This window comes from Dermacentor variabilis, chromosome 8, assembly GCF_050947875.1.
Source record: "Dermacentor variabilis isolate Ectoservices chromosome 8, ASM5094787v1, whole genome shotgun sequence".
In the NCBI taxonomy this organism is placed as follows: Eukaryota; Metazoa; Arthropoda; class Arachnida; order Ixodida; family Ixodidae; genus Dermacentor; species Dermacentor variabilis.
The window spans coordinates 59,822,991-59,844,157 of record NC_134575.1 but is presented as its reverse complement, the minus strand read 5'-3'; the positions used below and the strand labels follow the sequence as shown (position 1 = coordinate 59,844,157).

General features: G+C 47.8%; 1 protein-coding gene across 1 annotated transcript in view; it reads left to right on the top strand.

Moving 5' to 3' along the window:
* The first annotated feature begins 1,596 nt into the window (after positions 1-1,596).
* Positions 1,597-21,167, top strand: part of LOC142591411 (uncharacterized) — a 34,733-nt gene continuing 15,162 nt past the window's right edge. The window contains exons 1-3 of the mRNA XM_075703739.1: positions 1,597-1,605; positions 5,492-5,665; positions 20,325-20,505. Of these exons, the coding sequence (XP_075559854.1) occupies positions 1,597-1,605; positions 5,492-5,665; positions 20,325-20,505 (364 nt within the window). The remainder of the gene's footprint in view (positions 1,606-5,491; positions 5,666-20,324; positions 20,506-21,167) is intronic.

Here is a 21,167-nt window from a genome sequence, read left to right as displayed (position 1 = left end):
CACAAGTTTATGGTTAATATTGTAACCTGCTCACTGCAATGTCACTACTATATTGGCCTTGAACAACTACTCAACAAAACATAGCCCTAACAGGGTGAAACAGTTTCTGGAATTGTCTAACATTCAGTGGACGTTCTTTTCCCTTCCGGGTACGACGATTGCTTAGAGTTGCAGGAGTCATTAGGACAGATAACTCTGAACATATACGAAATATATCTGAGGTGCTCGTGATGACAAAGCAATTATGTTAAATTGAAACACAGATTTGAAAAGGCTTTTTTTTCTCTTATTGACAATGTATACGTAAAAACACGTGCATCTCTTTGCATTCGCCCAAACGCTGCTACTGTATACGGAGGAGTGAGTGAGTGAATAAACTTTACTTCGAAGACCAAGTTGTTGATGGCCGAAGGTGGGACGCCACCCTATTCCAGGTATCCGTGGCCCTGGGCTGATAGCCTAGCCCTGTTCACCAGCCGATGCTGGTTCTCAGGTTCTGGGCTTGTCAGCTGCGCCTCCCACTGGTCCTCTGTTGTTGCGTGGACAGGCATTGTCTGTGGGTTCTTTTTGCATTCCCAGGCCGTGTGTTGAAGGGTGTTTGGTGTGTTGCAGAATTCGCAGTCTCTTGTAAATGTTGAGGGGTACACTGTGTGTAGTAGAGTGCCGTGGATGTAACTTCCCATCTGAAGTCGGCGTAATACGACGGCTTCTTCTCTGTTAAGCTTGATGTGTGGATGCGGATATTCCCTCCTGTTCTTCTTGTAATGTTTTAGAATGTATTATATTCAATCATGTCGTCTTGGTCTGACAGTAGACGATGTCCTGGTAGGGCTTCCCAGCGTACATGCTCTCGGGCAGCGGCGTGAGCCGCTTGGTTTCCCACGAAGGATTCGTGTCCCGACTCCCGGGGTACGGACAATGTACCTTTAAGGTTATTGATGATGTTGAGTGCGTTCTTGCTGATTCTTCCTCCCCGAAAATGGCGACAGGCTGTCTGCAAGTCCGTGACGACGATGACCGGCATGTCACATCGGCAGGTCACACAACAGTCCACAGCGTGCTCCACAAGGCAAAATATTTAGGCAGTATAATAGCGAGAGCTTGGTAGCGCAATCCACCGCCCCATTACAAAGGGGACCCTCATAACATCCATCCATCCGTAATATAGGAGAACACGATGGCGACGCCCATACTAACGTATTGCCGTCGCTGAAGTGTATTACGAAAACCTGCGAGTTTCCTTTTTCTCTCTAACCTTATATGTTGTATAAGGGGAATAATTCTGTTGAATAAATCTTCATTCGCACTCCCACTTTCATAAAGAACTCTAATTTTTTATTATAAAAAATAAACACGAAAGAAGCGCACCCACTTGCACATAGGATAGCGCTGCGCAACGTTTTTGGCTTATCCTTTATAGTTCTTGACATTTACATGGATAGATTTTCTTGATATTTTCCGTGTTCTATATTGGGTGCCCTATTGCGCGGTTTTAATCTTTATTTCTTTTTGTAGCAGATGCATGTGCAATGAACTTTATGCGCTCATGTTCCTACACTGAAGGACGAGGAAGAAGAAACGCTCGACCCAACGGCAATGGCTCAGGCAAGAATTTCTACTTCTCTCTCCGTCTCGGGTTCAGATGAACCATAATCGATTCTGAACTCGAACATAACACGGACCAATCGAGCGATCAGTTCAAAGGACTCTCCTTCCATTTAGGTCCCCGAACCTCACCGAGGCGCGTTATCGGACACCCGTACGACCTAACGCGACTCGCAAGCCGCACCGTGCAGCAGATATGCTCACAGGCTATCGTTGATTCGACATTACTACCGTGAAAGAGCGTAGAAAAAAAAAACGTAGCAAGAAGGAGAGGAACGCAGGAGGCTCGTCGTCGTTCTCTTCGTTGCTCGCAGGTGCTGCATTACGTTTGCACCACCGTGTATGTCCTGTTGCTTTTTAGTTGGTACTGATGACTATAAGGGGGCTTCTGGGTCGCCTCATTGCTTGTATGAAAGCCCGTGGCTTTCTTTCGGCCCTTTCGTGGCATCTTTTTGTGGACGGTGGTTGTGCTGTCGCCGACCGTACGAAGGCACCGACGTGGAGCGTGCGACCCCTCGCGCCCTCTGCTTGCTGTTGTGCTTGCGAGTCATCGTGCCCCTCCGAGTACTACTGTATATTACTTTAGCGCACATGGAGACGAGTACGCAAGACGGCACACGAGAGACACTGGCACGGCGCTGTCTTTCATCAGCTTTCTTACGTCCTGGACTGTTCGAGCCACAGTACAGTACTATTATAGTACTATAGTAGTACTAGTACTAGTATAGTAGTAGTACTAGTACTAGTACAGCACATTATGTCATACACCACCAATCCCGCATTGGAGCATTAGATGTCCCTTTGAGCGCGGCAAGGTGTCCGAGGGTTGTATAGGGCAACTTACGCTAAGATGCCCGGTGCACATGTTTTTTGCCGCGAGTACTCCGAATTAATTTTGACCACGTGCGGTTCTTTAGCGCGCAAAATGCACGGTACACGGGCATACGTTTTTTTCATACGTTTTACTCCCAGCTGATTCCCGTCGGCGCGACCAGAATTTGATCCCGCGACCGCGTACTTAGTAGCGCATCGCCAAAGCAACTAAGCAACCAAGGCGAGCCTACCAGCTCTCGTTTATTTCCATGAGCTGACATTTCTGGCCCGCTGACAAGTGTGATACATTATGCTACCCTACATAAACAGCGCAAGTTCATTCGCGGGCTTCGCACATGTGCGTATTTTGCCCGAGTCATTTGTGTTGTCGTGTTGCTTCGCCCAAAAGGGCGTGCGATTGGCTTCTCTAATCCTCGAGGCTGTCGCTGCCCAGACGCGTTGCGATTATTCGTATTTACGCGGCGTAAGTTGCTACCGTGAACGCTTCGGGAATTCCGGTGTTGCTTACCGATATATATCCTGATACACTTGTAATTAAAGAAAGTTGTGGGTTCGTGAGCACGCGGCAAACTGCACTGTTTCCGCGACGCCGTTAACTGTGTGAATTGCAAAGAACGACTGCTTCACCGGCACCAGCACGTCGCGCCAGACTAGGGTCCTTCGGACCGCACAAGGCGTCCGATATAGTACATAACGCCGGTTCTGCGAGCGACGTCCCTATAGCTCCGGCGGAAGGGAACTAGCGCGCGCATTCTTGGACCACTCTGTTGCTTGGCACCCATCGGCAATCACGACGTATCGTTTCCTTTTTTAGAGCGCAGCTCTTTGGCGTCCGTTCCTGGGTTTCGCGTCGTCGTCGGCGTTGTCGTCGGCGTTGTCATCGGCCTCGTAACCAGCTCCGCCCCCCTTTCATCCCCCCAGCGCTAGCAGCGACCGACTGATACCGCTGGATGCCGCTGACGCCGCTAGAGAGTCAAGATAACGTGACTGCATAGTACACCGTCGCCGCCATTCAGAAAGAGGAGGAAAGGGTCGCTGCTATCTCTTCCCTCCTCCCTTTATCGTGTTGTCCGCTTGCTGCGCGCGCTTCTGCCCCCATTGTTTGCCGCTGGGTGTACACGCCGCCCCCCTCCGCTTCCGCTTACTGCTGGTTGCTCTCGATGGCGGCGATGAGCCTCCGCTTCGGCGGCGCGAACTGCAGGGTCTTCTCGGCGGCGGCGATGAGCTTCTGCTTCAGCCTCGCTTACTGCTGGTTGCTCTCGACGGCGGCGATGAGCCTCCGCTTCGGCGGCGCGAACGGCAGGGTCTTCTCGGCGGCGGCGCTTAGCCTCTGCTTCCCCCACGGCTGTGACAACCTCGCGAGCCACTTGTATAGATCTCGTCTTTGAGAATCAAGCATTGGTGTACCAAGTCGAACATATATCAGTCTATTTCTCCGACCACAAAGCTTCCTTCATGACTGTCAAGAACTGTTAGTGGAGTCTTTGTTAAAGGAATACGTGTGAAAAAAAAAATTCTGTGATAGCGCATACATGTGTTGCTCGATTTCTTTGCCTCAATCTATCCAAAAGGTGAAACAGCTTATTTGCTGCGCTCAAATTTCGCATTAGGAAGTAACGTAATCGTCGGTAATTTTTTTTCACCACGTAAACAAGCCATCGTTTGTCATTTACGAGGTGTGTTAAACTGGCTACGAGGAATCGCTGAACCTGCAACATGGGACACGGTACAACGCCTATACAGTTGCTGGAGCTCGAGGCACTGTGCCAGTCCAGAACAAGGCGCGTGGAGGGCTGTTCGCAGCCCCGTTGGTTTCTCCACGATGGAGATATCGCAAACTCATGCCTCGTACAATGCCTATCGCATATCGCTCGAGAGACGCCACACTGCTGCAGCGCGTTGAGTCGGCCGAGCAGTCGCAGCCACTATCAAGTATAGGCAGCACACGTCGACGCCGCAGCGAGTTTCGTGGTGTCTCTTCAGAAAGTGAGCAATCGGGAACAAGCCATCGGGGAAAAAAAAATCGAACAGGTTATTTTCTGCCTATTGTGTACTTATTCCTGGAAGCCTACCGGCAAGGCGGCGCTGGTTTTAAATGTAATGCAATCTACACGCGGCCCTTTCGCACTGCTATACACATAATGGGAATATGACGCAATAGTTCTGCGGAAACCCGCAAGATAGAGAGAAGTAATTAAAGGAAAATGAGACATCCACCGAATCGTAGCAATTGCTACAAAAGAAACCCATACGGGTTCCTCGAAAGAAAAACCTCGCAGTTCAAGAAAAATCGTCCTGGTCCGTGACTCGAACCCGGGACCACCGCCTTTGAGGGGCAGCCGCTCTACCATCTGAGCTAACCAGGTGACTAGCAGATGGTAGGGTGAAGTCGAATTTGTCAACAACTCGAAGGCAAGAGTTTAACGTTTGACTTTTCTATCGGGGAACCCGTATAGGTTTCTGTTGTAGCAATTGCTACTATTGGGTGGATGTCTCATTTTTCCTTAATTGCATTATTGGAATTGCAGAAATTTACTCATCATGTTGTTGCTGCAAGTAATTACACGCAGAACGAGGTCTCGCAGTCGGAGACCGAAGCGTATACCGACAATTGCGACTTTCTGTACCTACAGACGTACGAAGTAAAAAAAGAGCAACGGAAATGAGAAGCAGCAGCCCCAAAACGACGTACGTTTTATAAAGCAAATGCAAGCGTATGTATGCAGAAAATACACAGTAGCATATTGAATATACAAAAAAAGGAAGTTAAAAGAAATTTATTTTTTATTAGAGTAACCCTTGTCCAAGTCTGTCATCATTGTTTGCCCCCCCCCCCCCCCCCATGTCTGACTCCATCTCCATAATCCCGTGTGATTACACACGATATGGTATAAGCACCCCTCTGCTGGATAAATCTATGCAATTACATGGCGTATACGGGACTTTTCTTTATTAGTATTGTCCCTCCTTCGTAGTGAAAAGGTAGGGAGATATCAGGCTAAGTCTACGAGACCATCGTGGGAACCGCTACAGCAGTTATGCAAATGCGCAGGTGCCGGCCGATCCGAAGAAACCAGCCGTGGTTCACGGTCCAGTGGCAGCACCGCCTCAAAATTTCCTGTCGCCGTTCGCGCCGGGCGCGGCGGTATCTCCAGAGGCTCGCGCGGCACAGGTCAAACTAGCACAGATCGAGAGGGAGACCGACCCAGTGAACGTCGCCGTGAGGGTACGTGGAAAAACGAGCCACTGTGAGAGAGAGAGCCACTGTGAAGGAGCGCGGGGCTTATAATCCTAAAACAGAGACCTGGCACGTGATTACAGTCAAGTATGTTAAAATCATAGTCGAGCTTGCACATCGAGAGGCAGACCGACCCAGTGAACGTCGCCCTGAGGGTACGTGGAAAGAACGAGCCACTGTGAAGGGAACGCGGGGCTTATAATCCTAAAACATACACCTGGCACGTGATTACAGTCGAGTATGTTAAAATCATAGTCGAGCTCGCACATCGAGAGGCAGACCGAACCAGTGAACGTCATCGTGAGGGTACGTGGAAAGAACGAGCCACTGTGAAGGAGGCGCGGGGCTTATAATCCTAAAACAGAGACCTGGCACGTGATTACAGTCGAGTATGTTAAAATCGCAGTCGAGCTCGCACATCGAGAGGCAGACCGACACAGTGAACGTCGCCGTGAGGGTACGTGGAAAGAACGAGCCACTGTGAAGGGGGCGCGGGGCTTATAATCCTAAAGCATACACCTGGCACGAAGATTACAGTCGAGTATGTTAAAATCATAGTCGAGCTTGCACATCGAGAAACAGACCGACCCAGTGAACGTCGCCGTGAGGGTTCGGGGAAAGAACGAGCCACTGTGAAGGGGGCGCGGGGCTTATAACCCTAAAACATACAGCTGGCACGTGATTGACTGAGCACGTTGCGCGCACATCTTGGTGCGTCTTGTCGTTGCTTATCACGGTAGCACCGACAGTGAAGAAATATACGTGCACGCGCTCAGTACCCCGGCCTTTCGAAAGAATAAACGAAGCAAGCTGTTAAATGAAGTTTGTGGAACTCCATTATCGCTAATGAAGGCTAAGAGTTTGGCGTCGCACAACGTTTAGTAAAGAATATCAGCTCAGTTCCCGCAGTACCGATGAAATCGGTGCACATGCCCCTGACAGTAGCACGCTTCCCGACAATGCGGCCAGCGCGCGCCGCCGTAACAGACGACGCAGATCACGACTCCGCCCCTCGAGCGTCTGAGCCTGCTCGAGCTGCCGCCGCCGCACGACTCCATTGCCTGCCGCATCGCGATGCAACACGTTCCGAGTTTTCGCCTAAATGTGAAACAGACTGTACACGCTTCTATTTGCCTTTAAGAAGGTCGCTACGCTTGATGATTATTTTTATGGCTGCAATGCGGCGATTGACGCTGAGCAGGTAATTGCAAACGACGTCGTATGTGCAGCCGGGAAAATCGCCGGCACATACGATGCGGGACATACGAGCTCAAGTCATTTTTGCAGTTTCTCACAAAATGTTGGCTACAAATCCGTGTTGTCTCTGATGGCGACAATGGACTTCCATCGACACTGTGCGCAAATAAACAAAGTATATCGCTGTATAGCACAAGTACGACATGCGCACACAACTTTTACTAGTACGTCCCCTACAATATAGAATAGACGCAGCAATGTAAATCATCATCATCATCATCATCATCAGCCTGGTTACGCCCACTGCAGAGCAAAGGCCTCTTCCATACTTCTCCAACAACCCCCGTCATGTACTAATTGTGGCCATGTCGTCCCTGCAAACTTCATCTCATCCACCCACCTAACTTTCTACCGCCCCCTGCTACGATTCCCTTCCCTTGGAATTCCGTCCGTAACCCTTAATGACCATCGTTTATCTTCCCTCCTCATTACATGTCCTGCCCATGCCCATTTCTTTTTCTTGATTTCAGCTAAGATGTCATTAACTCGCTTTTGTTCCCTCACCCAATCTGCTCTTTTCTTATCCCTTAACGTTACACCTATCATTCTTCTTTCCATAGCTCGTTGCGTCGTCCTCAATTTAAGAAGAACCTTTTTCGTAGGCCTCCAGGTTTCTGCCCCGTGGGTGAGTACTGGTAAGACACAGCTATTATAGACTTTTCTCTTCAGGGATAATGGCAACCTGCTGTTCATGATCTGAGAATGCCTGCCAAACACACCCCAGCCCATTCTTATTCTTCTGATTATTTCAGTCACATGATCTGGATCCGCAGTCACTACCTGTCCTAAGTAGATGTATTGCCTTACCACTTCCAGTGCCTCGCTACCTATCGTGAACTGCTGTTCTGTTCCGAGACTGTTAAACATTACTTTAGTTTTCTGCAGATTAATTTTTAGACCCACCCTACGGCTTTGCCTCTCCAGGCCAGTGACCATGCATTGCAGTTTGTCCCCTGAGTTTCTAAGCAAGGCAATATCATCAGCGAATCGCAAGCTACTGAGATATTCTCCATTAAATTTTATCCCCAGTTCTTCCCAATGCAGGTCTCTCAATACCTCCTGTATACACGCTGTGAATAGCATTGGAGAGATCGTATCTCCCTGCCTGATGCCTTTCTTTATTGGGATTTTGTTGCTTTCTTTATGGAGGACTACGGTGGCTGTGGAGCCGCTATAGATATCTTTCAGTATTTTTGCATACGGCTCGTCTACACCCTGATTCCCTAATGCCTTCATGACTGCTGAGGTTTCGACAGATTCAAACGCTTTCTTGTAGTTAATGAAAGCTATATATATAAGGGTTGGTCATATTCCACACATTTCTCTATCACCTGATTGATAGTGTGAATATGGTCTATTGTTGAGTAGCCTTTACGGAATCCTGCCTGGTCCTTTCCTTGACAGAGGTCAAAGGTTTTCCTGATTCTTTTTGCGATTACCTTAGTAAATAGTTTGTTGGGAACTGACAGTAAGCTGATCGGTCTATAATTTTTCAAGTCTTTGGCGTCCCCTTTCTTATGGATTAGGATTATGTTAGCGTTCTTCCAAGATTACGGTACGCTCGAGGTCATGAGGCATTGCGTATACAGGGTGGCCAGTTTCTCTGGAACAATAGGCCCACCATCCTTCAACAAATCTGCTGTTACCTGATCCTCCCAAGCTGCCTTCCCCCTTTGCAGAGATCCCAAGTCTTTCTCTACTTCTTCCGGCGTTACCTGCGGGATTTCGAATTCCTCTAGACTATTCTCTCTTCCATTATCGTCGTGGGTGCCACTGGTAGTGTATAAATCTCCATAGAACTCCTCAGCCACTTGAGCTATCTCATCCATATTAGTAATGATATTGCCGGCTTTGTCTCTAAACGCATACATCAGATTCTTGCCAATTCCTAGTTTCTTCTTCACTGCTTTTAGGCTTCCTCCGTTCCTGAGAGCATGTTCAACTCTGTCCATATTATACTTCCTTATGTCAGCTGTCTTACGCTTGTTGATTAACTTCGATAGTTCTGCCAGTTCTATTCTTGCTGTAGGGTTAGAGGCTTTCATACATTGGCGTTTCTTGATCAGATCTTTCGTCTCCTGCGATAGCTTACTGGTATCCTGTCTAACGGAGTTGCCGCCGCCTTCTTTTGCAGACTCCTTAATGTTGCCCATAAGATTGTCGTTCATTGCTTCAACACTAAGGTCCTGTTCCTGTGTTAAAGCCGAATACTTGTTCTGTAGCTTGATCCGGAATTCGTCTATTTTCCCTCTTACCGCTAACTCATTGATCGGCTTCTTATGTACCAGTTTCTTCCGCTCCCTCCTCAAGTCTAGGCTAATTCGAGTTCTTACCATCCTATGGTCACTGCAGCGCACCTTGCCGAGCACGTCCAAATCTTGTATGATGCCAGGGTTAGCGCAGAGTATAAAGTCTATTTCATTTCTAGTCTCGTAATTCGGGCTCCTCCACGTCCACTTTCGGCTATCCCGCTTGCGGAAGAAGGTATTCATTATCCGCATATTATTCTGTTCCGCAAACTCTACTAATAACTCTCCCCTGCTATTCCTAGTGCCTATGCCATATTCCCCCACTGCTTTGTCTCCAGCCTGCTTCTTGCCTACCTTGACATTGAAGTCGCCCATCAGTATAGTGTATTTTGTTTTCATTCTATCCATCGCCGATTCCTCGTCTTCATAGAAGCTTTCGACTTCCTGGTCATCATGACTGGATGTAGGGGCGTAGACCTGTACAACCTTCATCTTGTACCTCTTATTAAGTTTCGCAACAAGACCTGCCACCCTCTCGTTAATGCTATAGAATTCCTGTATGTTACCAGCTATATTCTTATTAGTCAGGAATCCGACTCCTAGTTCTCGTCTCTCCGCTAAGCCCCGGTAGCACATGACGTGCCCGATTTTTAGCACTGTATATGCTTCTTTAGGCCTCCTAACTTCACTGAGCCCTATTATATCCCATTTACTGCCCTCTAATTCCTCCAATAGCACTGCTAGACTCGCCTCACTAGATAATGTTCTAGCGTTAAACGTTGCCAGGTTCATATTCCAATGGCGGCCTGTCCTGCCGCCATTGTATATAGCTTGGCTATTTCAATGTACATATTGGCTATTTTCTAACAGTGCTCAAGAGACGGAAGTTGAAAGTAGTAGTAATCATTTCTGCTTCAGCAATGCCGGCGCGACCAAGACGCGGGCGTGTATCGTCCAGTAACTCAATCGATCGGTGCAGTGGTGATGCAGGAATGAACTCCGGTCATGTTCAATGCATCGTGCACATATGCAATTTCTCGGCACGTCTGAACTTCGGCCACTGTTAACGCATACAACAGAAGTGGTTTCCATTCTTGGGCAGCGCAGAAACAAACGAAACACGAGAAAGAAGACAGGACAAGCGCTGGTCGAACAACTGAAATATATGAATAAAATGATTATATACCGAGTAGCTATTAAATTCATGAGGGTTACATATGAAAACCGTCATACACTCAGGAGTGATCAATGAACGAGCTCGCTTTGTTTGCCAGTTGTTTACTTCGTTCGGTGCACCGCCGTAATCCATGTCTGTCGTCTGCTTTTTTCGTACCATTTTCTTTTGAATCAGCAGAATTTCACTGGTAGCATTAACCCTTTAGTGTTTACATTGCTGTCGGGACAGTTAACAGCACAATAGTAATTTCCGGTCATCCGCAGAGGCGCCGTCGCAAACAAGAGACGTGTCGCGCGCAGCGCGAACTGAACGCGGGCGCGATCGTGAAGGGAAGCGGCGGCGGAAACCTACACCCATTGGAGAGAAATCGTCCCGCCAGGCCCCAAACACGCGCAGCGCAAGAGGCAATTAAGGCGGTGCGAACGAGAGAGGGGAGAGGCGTACCACCCGCTAGTGGAATTTTGCCCCGCAATGTGGTGCTCTCAACGCCGGCGCAGTTTACGGCGCAGCAGCGCCGCTCTCGGTGCAGCAGCCGCCAAAGTAGAACGCGCCCTCCCCCTTCATGCTCTCTCCGCGTGCCTTCCACGCGACGGAAGACGGCGCCCTTCTTCCCTGTTTCCCGCCCTTGCGCGGGCAAGATTGAGCCACCGACCTCTGTGCCTTCTTTCAAACAAATTCTCTCTCTCTCTCTGAGCCGCCATCGTCGAAGCGCCCTTGCACGCACGGCGCTCGGCGACGATGTTATCGCCCTTGGAATGTGTACGGAACACCACGGCGATGGCAGAAATGCGCCCAGAGTGTCCATATAATTGCTATAGACCTCAGACTCTGCCCAGGCGGCGCTGCGGAAAAACCCGTCACCAGCGCCCCCATCGCATACTTGGCGCGAACTGAGTAGTGCAAAAAGAGCTGTCCACAAGCGAAGGTGCATAGGCTACAATGGACCCTCCGCTTTCGGTTGTGTTGAGGCCCGGTTTTCTAAAAATCAAGGACCTGGAATGCGTCTTCCGCCCATCCACGCTTCGGAAAGGGAGGAAGCTCAGCAGGACGAAGTACGTGTAGTATATAAAAGTCTCAGCTAGGTGTTATTTCGGCGTGCGGCAGCTCGCAAGTACAGAGAGCATCAGGTTTGTTGATAGGCACATCAGCATAAAATCTAAGCATTTCAAATTGGATCATGTTGAAAATGTCCTGAACACAAGACTTATGTATCTCCTATATTTTTATGCATGTTATTATCGTAATGTATTTTCTCGCAATAATTTACAGATAGTAAATCCTTCCATAGCCTTTTCCAGGGCAGCAAACAAAACGCTTTCCAAGGCAGCAAACAGCGTGCGATTATAACGAAAGTAAGCTTCCTACAGTGCCTGCCTCATCTTTCTTTCTCGCAGGAGCTACGCATCGCTCAGCACCTTTGAACTTTTCGCAGACGCTTCGAGCAACAAGCGCGCACGAATAAATATCGCGACATTTTTTTTCTTTACACACGTACGTTACTTCGCAATTACTCATCCAGTGCTCGTACAGCAAATTTATTGCTCACATTTGAAAAATGCAGTCGAGCAGGCTCAGCACATTGCGAAGCGTGCTTGTTGTGTCGGCGCAGGACATGCAAAATACCGAATGTAGAAATGAGCTCGCGATACAACGATGCTCTAGAACAGGATTTTGAATTCATGAACGAACCAAAATGTTTTGTTAAACTGACCTGCCAAATCTCTCCGTTCCACTTGTTGAGTCTAGCGGAGGCGGACGTCTGTTAACAGGTGGAAATCTCAATCGCAGATACGCAGGATGGTTCGCAAAGTTGTTTTTTCTGTTGCCAACGAAGTGGCGGCTGCATATTCTTGAGTTTTCGCTTGGTTACCACGGTCCTCCGTCAGGCCTACGCAACGTAATTACAGCAGAACAAAATTGCGCTTTCTCATGCGAACCGCTGTGTTGTGGGGAATGCAAGTAATCCGATTACCCAACAGGTTGAACGGCTCATATCCAGCGCTCTCGCCTTTCCCCTTCATACGATCGCGACGGAAATCGGTAAAACTGAACGTTGTTATTCAGTCCTTCACGTTCATGGCAATTTACAACACAACAGTAGCGTCGATTGCGGCGTTTCTTCGTAGCGCGTGGAGCTATCGTGGTTGCCGTCGTTTCCGCCATCAGTCTGAAAAGTGAGCCAGCTAGCGCTTTATAGCAGTTCGGCGGCGCGTCCGACAAGCGTAGAAATTCATAGCTCTCTGTCTGGGTGTTAAATGCGCAAAACACTCGCAATATGGACCAAAATCTAGTTAAATCGTTGTTTCGCAGTCGCTATAGCTACATAAGCAACTTAGCAAGGGAGTCGTGCTTCGCACTACTCAATTACTGCTTCTTCGCACTGGCAGGTGGCGCTACGCGTCTTGCAAAACTCCAGGGTCTGACGTCTATAGCACTCCGACCAACTAGAGGCTAACAGCTTCGCTGCGAAAATTCCCTCGTATTGGCGCAGCGCTATCACGCATTATTCAGCGATATGTGCACATGGCGAGAGCCAGAACGCGTTAAAAAAGTTTTCGCGCCTTCGCGCATCACGAAGACGACAGCGGCAATAGGTTCACATGGCGTGTGCCGGGTCGCTGTAAAAAAATTATCCAGCCTTGGCGCAGCGCCATGACGTCAGCGACAACAATGCGTGCAGATGGCGCGCGCCAGATGGAAGCCAGCGCGCTGGCGCAGCGCCAAGACGACATCACCCACACGTGCAGACGGCGTGTGCCAGACTGCGTTAAAAAAATTCCCGTGCCATGACGTAATCAGCAATACGTGCCCGTGGCGTGCGCGGGATGCGTTACAGCGCCAAGAGGACATCGGCAACAGGTGTACATGACGTGCGCCGGATCGTTATAAAAAAATATCCAACCTTGGCGCAGCGCGAGGACATATCAACAACACGCGTACATGGCTTACGCCGGATCGCGGTAACAAAAAAAAAATCCAGTGGTTTCACGGGAAGCACGATGATGTCTATAGATAATACGTGCACGTATGGCGTGCCCGGAATCGCGTTAAATTTTTACGGCGTTACGTCAACAATACGTGCAAACGGCGTGCGCCGGATCACGTTCAATGATACCCGCGCCATGACGCCCCGTGAAACGACATCGACAAAATTGCACAGTCGCAGCGTAAGCTGGAGGAGCGGTTCCATAGGAGCTCCATCTTCGGCAACACGCACTACAGTGTCTTCGCGGCGAAGTCTCTTCGCGTAGGTTTAGCGAGAAGGATCTGAACTGTCCGCCCGAGCTCGATGGCAAGCTGCGGCTTGAGCTGCGGCTTGTCCTGCTCTCTGCACTGCAGATCACTGAGCACTAAGGTGCCTGGTCACAGCCGCGCGTGCAGCTCTGCGGTTCGCTGCTTCAGCAGTGGTTCGTACAGTCTGAGGAGGCGCCATAACTTGTACCGAAGAGTAAACACAGGTATCCAGACTACGTGGCGCACATGTCGCTTCCCTTTACCCGTGGCACAGTACGTTGCTGTTGATGAGGACGATAATGATGGTGGAGTTAACCAGGTCCAAGCTACCCGCAGCATGCAACTGCTGTATGCAACTGCTACCATGTCGGGACACCTGGTCGAATATAACGGAACCGCAACGCAAAGTTTGTACGTATCGGCTCTACGCGGTGCTCGTGTCACATCGCATGTCAGATGGCGCGATACTATGCTAATGCTGCTGCTGATGATGATGATTCAATGACATTTTCTTTGAAACGGGTCGGTGCAAAACGGTCACCTGGCCCGTTTGAATTAATCTGGTTTGTCATACATGTTTTTTCATTGCATCAATATTTATACATCTACGTGGTCCTCAAGACTTTCCTCTCTACCTTGCACCGCTACCTATGCAACTGCTACATGAGGTGCCTCTTGGTGTAAAATATGCAACTGCAATTCAAAGGGCTCACGTATGGACGCTATACGTGGCGCGAGTCTCACATTGCAAGGCAAGTGGAAGGATGTGATTATGATGATGATGATGATGCTTTATTGGCATCACTTTTGAGACGCGGCGGTGACATAGTCGCCTAGCCAGCTTGATGTAATCAGGTACATTATATATTTTGTAGCATTGTTGTATACGGCTCCTTAAACTTCCTTTTCTTCCCCCAGCTTTCGTAAACTGCCTTGTACCGCTGCCTGTGCGTCTCCTCATAACTGGAGTAATAATATGCAACTGCAAATGCAAAATGTGCACGAATACATGCTGCGCGGCGCGCATGTAACGTCGCGTGTTTCCTCGCTAACAAGGACGCGTTTTATAGGGCATCTTTCCTCTACGTGCTAGCAAGCGCTGGCGTGGTTCAGCGGTGCAGCATGCAGCTGACTACCAAGCAGGGGGCCAGGCCTCGATCCCGAAGGGAACTGTGTGTTCTTTTTTCTCGCTCTTGGCGATAGCTGTTGCGGACACCGGACATCGGCGGCGGCGGCGGACACCATCGCCAACTGAAACGGCTATGGAATCAGCCCATAACAGCTTACGCTGTAAAAAAAATTCCCGTGGCTTGGCGCAGCGCCAGGACATCATCAGAGAAATACGTGCACATTGCGAGCCGGATTGCGTTAAAAGATTGCCGTGGCTTGGGGAAGCCTGGGGTTCTTTAACGTGCACCCAATGGACGGCATACGGGCGTTGCTGCATTTCGTCCCGCATCGAAATACGGTCTCCGCGGTCGAGATTTGGACCCGCAGTGTTTTATCGATTCTTTTGATGACGTTCCCACATCTGCGGTGAAGCTTTTCCTGGTTCAAGAAAGAATGCCTAGGAGTGTTGCCTTTTGGACTATTTAAATTTCTGCCGTGAGGTGTTGTAAAAAAAAATAAACTGTTGCAATTAGTTCAATTTACTTGCGCGACAGACATTGAAGCGTATTCGGTAAACATTTCAACAAAGTAACAAAAGCTTGATCTGTTTCTTATGAATATGGAGACGTCGTCTGCGCAGGCTTCGACTTTAAACATACTTTTGTTTTTTTTTCTCTTAATTTTGTTTAATTTATCTTTCGATGTTTAAGTTTCGGCGATAGCTGTTGCGGACACCGGACATCGGCGGCGGCGGCGGACACCATCGCCAACTGAAACGGCTATGCAATCAGCCGTTTCAGTTTTTTTAGTGAAGTTTAAGTAAGTAAATTACGTAAGTTTAAGTAATTAAGTAATGTTTCTTTCATCTCCTTTATAGTGGCCGAGGTAACAAGCAGTCAACACAGGCGATCTTGGCATTTCGGCAGGCTGCTGGCGTAGAGAGACCGATTGATATAACAAATAAAACGGGGTTCAGGGTGGATCCTTTGGACCTTGGCGTAATCCTTTGGCGATGTAAAATCTTTACAGGGTTGCATTATTTGTTTTAAACTGCGTTTCAAATTAGTATGCATATATTTAATTAGATTAGTGAAGTCTCCTCGGACGTAGTACCTGTGTAATGTTTCGAGCGTGTATGTATGTTGAACACGGTCGAAGGCTTGAATGAGCGATATGAATGAGCCTTGAAGTTTTCTTTTTTTTTCACTTGGTATTCAAATGTGTCTCGCAATAGTGTAAGGCTCGCGAAGGTGCGCCTGCATGGAACGGTGCTTGAAAGGGTGACACTATTCCTGTAAGTATGTGACAGACTTTATTTGCTACGAGTGTTCATATTATTTTGTAGTCTGTATGTGAAAGTGTGTTCGGTCTTCACGATTTAGAATTGTTTGATTTCATTCCTTCTGTTAAGTGAAGTGTTACAAGTCTTAAGTGTAAGGACGGCTTTTTTTGTCAGTTAGTAAGCACTTTATAATTTCCTTCAGTGTGGGTGCCCTAGTGTTTTGGAAAATGTGGTGCAAGAACTTGTGACAAATTACGTTTGTTTAAGTAATGTAAAGTAATGTTAACTAAAGTTTAAGTAAGTAAATTACGTCAGGTTAAGTAATTAAGTAATGTTTCTTTCATCTCCTTTATAGTGGCTGAGGTAAAAAGCAGTCAACACAGGCGATCTTGGCATTTCGGCAGGCTGCTGGCATAGAGAGATCATTTTCTTTTCAAAGTTGATGTCTTGATTTTCAGAGGTCATGTTTGTCTTCTTCGTCTCTTGAAACGTATTGGGTTTTGGTTAATATTTCTTGCGTAATACTTGCGTTTCTAGTCTGCAGAGTTCCAATTTCGTTGGATGCGAGTGTCGCGGTCTGCGTTCCTTCTTTGGGTGAGCGCGTTTATTTAACTTTTTTATCTTTCTGCATACTCTAAGTTAGGAAAGAGTTTGGGAACATAAGGTTAAGTTATGTTAGGCAATGCAGTAGTAAAGTAAGGCCAAGTAAGGTAACGTTCGTATAGGATAGGAAGCGCAGGGCACGTGTTATAGTAGGGAGGCAGCTACGGCAGGTAAGGTATAGTGTACGTAGACAAGTTAAAGAGGTACGGTGTGCGCAGTTAAGTTCAGCATAGTGCCGGCAGCACACCAGCAATGGTCCAACCACGGTCTAATTCGGGAAGAAGTCAGTACCAAACCTGAACCAACGCGGGCATATTGGCAAAGTGCAACCCAATTCAATGCTAGCCAAAAAAAAAAAGCGAAGATTGGACGAATATTAGCCAATGCAGCAGCCATTCTGTTGCTATAGCGTATATATAGTACCAGCGCTAGGCCATATCGTTGCCGCTATCAATGCCAGCTTTGAGCCAATGCCATTTGCATGACGAGTATTGTAAATACGCTGGCTCTAGGGCACGCAGCCATTATTACCGCGGACCTTTTGCTAGCGACATCTTTTTATAGCATTTGTCCCCGTACTGTCTTCATCGATTGTAGCTAGGAAAACGCCATAGAAATGTATTAGTTCAAGAAGCAGAAGTCCTCCATACATGCAAATAATAATAAAGGAATACTGAAAGACACTTTTATAACAGTTTATTCACAAATAAATAGGCACAAACAGGAATTTTACGTGTAAGTAAATGGGTGACACTGCGTGTGTTATGCTCAAACAGTTTATACAAACAAGTGCGAAAGAGCCAGCTCTCATGAAGCTAGGTGAATGACGGGGGATTAGGCAGGGCCCTGAGGATAGTAATCAGGCATGGTGCCGAGGACAGTGGGTTAAGTGGGATAAAGACAAATGTTATTAGAGATGTCATAATGACAATGTATGTGGCAGTGTTTTCATGTTGAAAAATCACCGTACTGCAAGAATAGAAGTTTGAGGGGAGAGTTCGAAAGGGTCCATCAATAAATATTGCGGCAAGAGATTTGTGAGGCAACGCTCTAATACTTTAACATATATGCCATATTTCGTAGCAGGTTTTACAGAGAACATTCAGAACACAAGCACAAAATGCGCAGCATCCATCCGTCTTGTTTGCACCCCACACATAGTCAACGCCAACACTTTAGAATGAAAGAATTGCAACAAAACTTATTACAGCATCAAAAGCCCATAGTTTCAAATAGTGTACATACAATGCGGCCTTCTTGGAAAACTTTTCGGGAGAAAATCGAGAAGTTTCGTCAGTAAGCACTAGCAAAGATAGGTATTTATTACACAGAAAGAAAAAGAAATATTGCCGCGTGTGCTTGCTGGAAATGGTGCTTGACTTAGCACAGTGACGACAAGTGTGATTTCTCGGTATGGCTAGCAGGATCAGGCAGCACGCACGACATGATAAAATCAGAAGTCCTGGAATTTGGGTGGAATTCACAAACAGAGATTTACACGTGTTCTATGCTGCGCCCTATTCAAAGGCTGGTAATAAAAGAAGTTAGGCAATTACAGGCACTCCACCTTAGCCAGGGCTGTTTCAGTAGTAGCAGTAGTAGTAGTAGTAGTAGTAGTAGTAGTAGTAGTAGTAGTAGTAGTAGTAGTAGTAGTAGTAGTAGTAGCAGTGGCGTGATAATGCTGGGGTTGGCAGCAATTTATAGCATTCATCTCAATACAGCATAAAGGAATTGTCAATCCAGCTCTCAGCGTTTGGATTCAGTAAAAGCTGATGGATCTATGCCAGAAATTTATCAGCACCAAAAGACAGCAGATTTCAGTGGTGCTTTCGGCTCTGCGCTCGCTTACTGCGAATGGCAGCATTTTCCAGCAGTGAAGGCCGCCATTTTATTTTAGATTTCCTGCTTTTTTAAAAAAATAACTGCGTTCCTCCATTACAGCGAATTCGACAGCGATCGAGCGGTTATATCAAAATATAGTCATTTAAGTAAGGGGTATTCAAATATATATATTATCACGTTTACAATATGATCACTCCACGTAAAAAACTGTTTTAAACTTCTAGTCAACCTAAATCATAATCCGCACATCAATGTTTCGAGATTATAGCAGTCAAACGCCAGATAACATTGCAATCGCCGCCACACACCATGCTTTATGTCGTCTCAAATCGACAAATTGATGAAGTCCAGAGAACGGAAAGAAGTTGCTAAGTTAAGGAAGCAACAAAGCTATGGGATATACACAGAAGTCGTGGAATCAAGCGACAAGCGAAAGCGCTTGAGTAGCTGGACGTAAGATTTAAGGCAGCGGTATCCTTAAATTTGTAAGTTAATTGAAACAATCTTGCCTGTGAAACACACAACTTAATCCGCCGTTTCCTAATTCCCTCCATCTGGAGCTTTAGAAAATTTATAACATGCGCGAAGCAAATACACTCACCTTTGTAAGATTCATGTTCCTGTGTTTTCGAGTTCATCCCAAATTGCTGAATTGGCTGCGCGTGTAGGCACTGGGGAATACGGTGCGGTCCTAATTGTCCCTCTTGTCTCCCTTCGCCGCAGCCGCCCGAAGAACGCGGTGGGGCTAGGTCGTGCGGGGGAGTGTGTGATGTTTACGTCGTTTTCTTCGTTCACCCTTTCCTTCTAGCCTTTCTTTCTGTAAGGTCGTTTCAATAGGGTCGTTGCGGAATGAACTTGAAACCTAAACCATGAAACTTGCGTTGCTCTTGCTATCGCATGACAAGGGGGCGGGCCCATTGCAAGCTGTTCTCACAGAGTGCTGTCACGTCTTGTAGTAAACAAATTTCACAATATACATGCATCTCAGTTCTGAAGAGCCCCTGATGATAACCGAACTCCACTAAAAAGATTGCGTTGCAATCCTGGAAGAATTAAAGCACTCATTCACAACACGTAACGCTGAACATGTGTGCGTACAACCGCGCTTTTCTTTTTATTACTTCGAAGATTGACAACGGAAAACAATATTGTTAAACAACAGCCTCGTGCGTGAAATTGTCTCGGGTACTGTGCTTTCCTCTTATGTATTGAACCGCTTTTGTTTTGACCCGCCGCGGTGGCTTAGCTGCTATGGTGATGTGCCGCTTAGCACGAGGTCGCGGGATCAAATGCCGGCCTCGGCGGCCGCACTTCTATGGGGGCGAAATGAGAAAACACCCGTTTCCCGCGCATTGGGGTCACGTTAAAGATCCCGTGCTGGCCAAAATTCATCCGGAGTCCCCTCAGTACGGTGTGCCTCATAATGAAATCGTGATTTTGGCACGTACAACCCCAGAATTCCCCCCTTGCTTTTGTTTCGTGCAAGTACGCTGTAGAAATAGCAGCTGCCATAAAAGTGTTTCTTTCTCAATGACAATTGGCATGGATCCCATACCAAACTTGTTGGTAGGGTTTCAAAAGTGCTTACTTTGTACTTGTACAACGTACTTATACCAGCTTTCACATCTTTACACTTACTATACGCTGTTCCTTCATCAGTGAGATCTTGAGGAGGGCTAGTTGGTCCACATTTAGAACTGAGGTTGAACAGCGCGAATATTTTCAAATAAACTTCCAGTTGGCAGTCGGCGCTTGTCTGTAGTATTTGTTTCCTCGTGTCCTTGCTTTATTGTCGCTCTTCAACCTCAGTTCTGTTCCTTGAGCCCGCGTGATTCCAAACGGCACTGCCGGCGTTCGCTTCGGTTTGCCGCACAAAGCGTTGACGACGTGCAGGCGTTCCAGCTTCTGCTGGATCGCGCCAAGCGCAGCCGCGACGTGTCTGGCCAGCCGGCCAGCTTCCAGTACACGCTGTGGTGCATGGTGGTGCTGGTGATCGTTGTCACGATCGTCGGGGTCCTGCTGCTCAACATCGCCGCGCAGCGGCAGCGGGACAAGCTCACCTCCACCACCGAGGGTGTGTGCGATTGCTGCTACGCAGCAGAGCTTTAGCACGAGCGGGCCATTGCAGTTTACGAAGTACCGGCTTACAGAGGCGCAGACGTCCACAGTAGCGACGGCGGCGCCATATTGCGACACTGGCGTAATCCGGAACGACAATAATTACGGGCATGCGAGGGGGGTCGATATGTCGTTACGTTACAACCGTGTGAAGAAAACCGACAACAAAGCCAGAGAAAGCGTAGGGGAAATTACTTGTCAAGTTTGACTGAAACGGCATAAAAAACGGTCTGGTACAACCCATCTCTCGATGAATGTCGACGTTATTGGGATTGGGAGATATGGATGAAGCGACACACCGCATTGCCACTGAAGGAACAAAATAATTTTGGCGCAATTATTCTGGGGAATCGGTCAAGAATGTGCGCATACCAATAACGCACACGAAGTGCCGAAGTTGCCTGTTCGAGGACACATCCAATCAGCCGTACCCAGTGACCCAGGTTGTCTACTAGACCAGCCAGCAGCCAGCAGGAAGTATTGCATCCGCGCACACACCCAGCGTCCCATGCTTGACAAGATGGCAGCCGTCAGATACCTAGTGGTTCAAGCTTGCAGACAAGTTGGGTCACAGGGTTCTTTGAAAGAGGTTCGATACATACCGCAAACTGCGTCAAG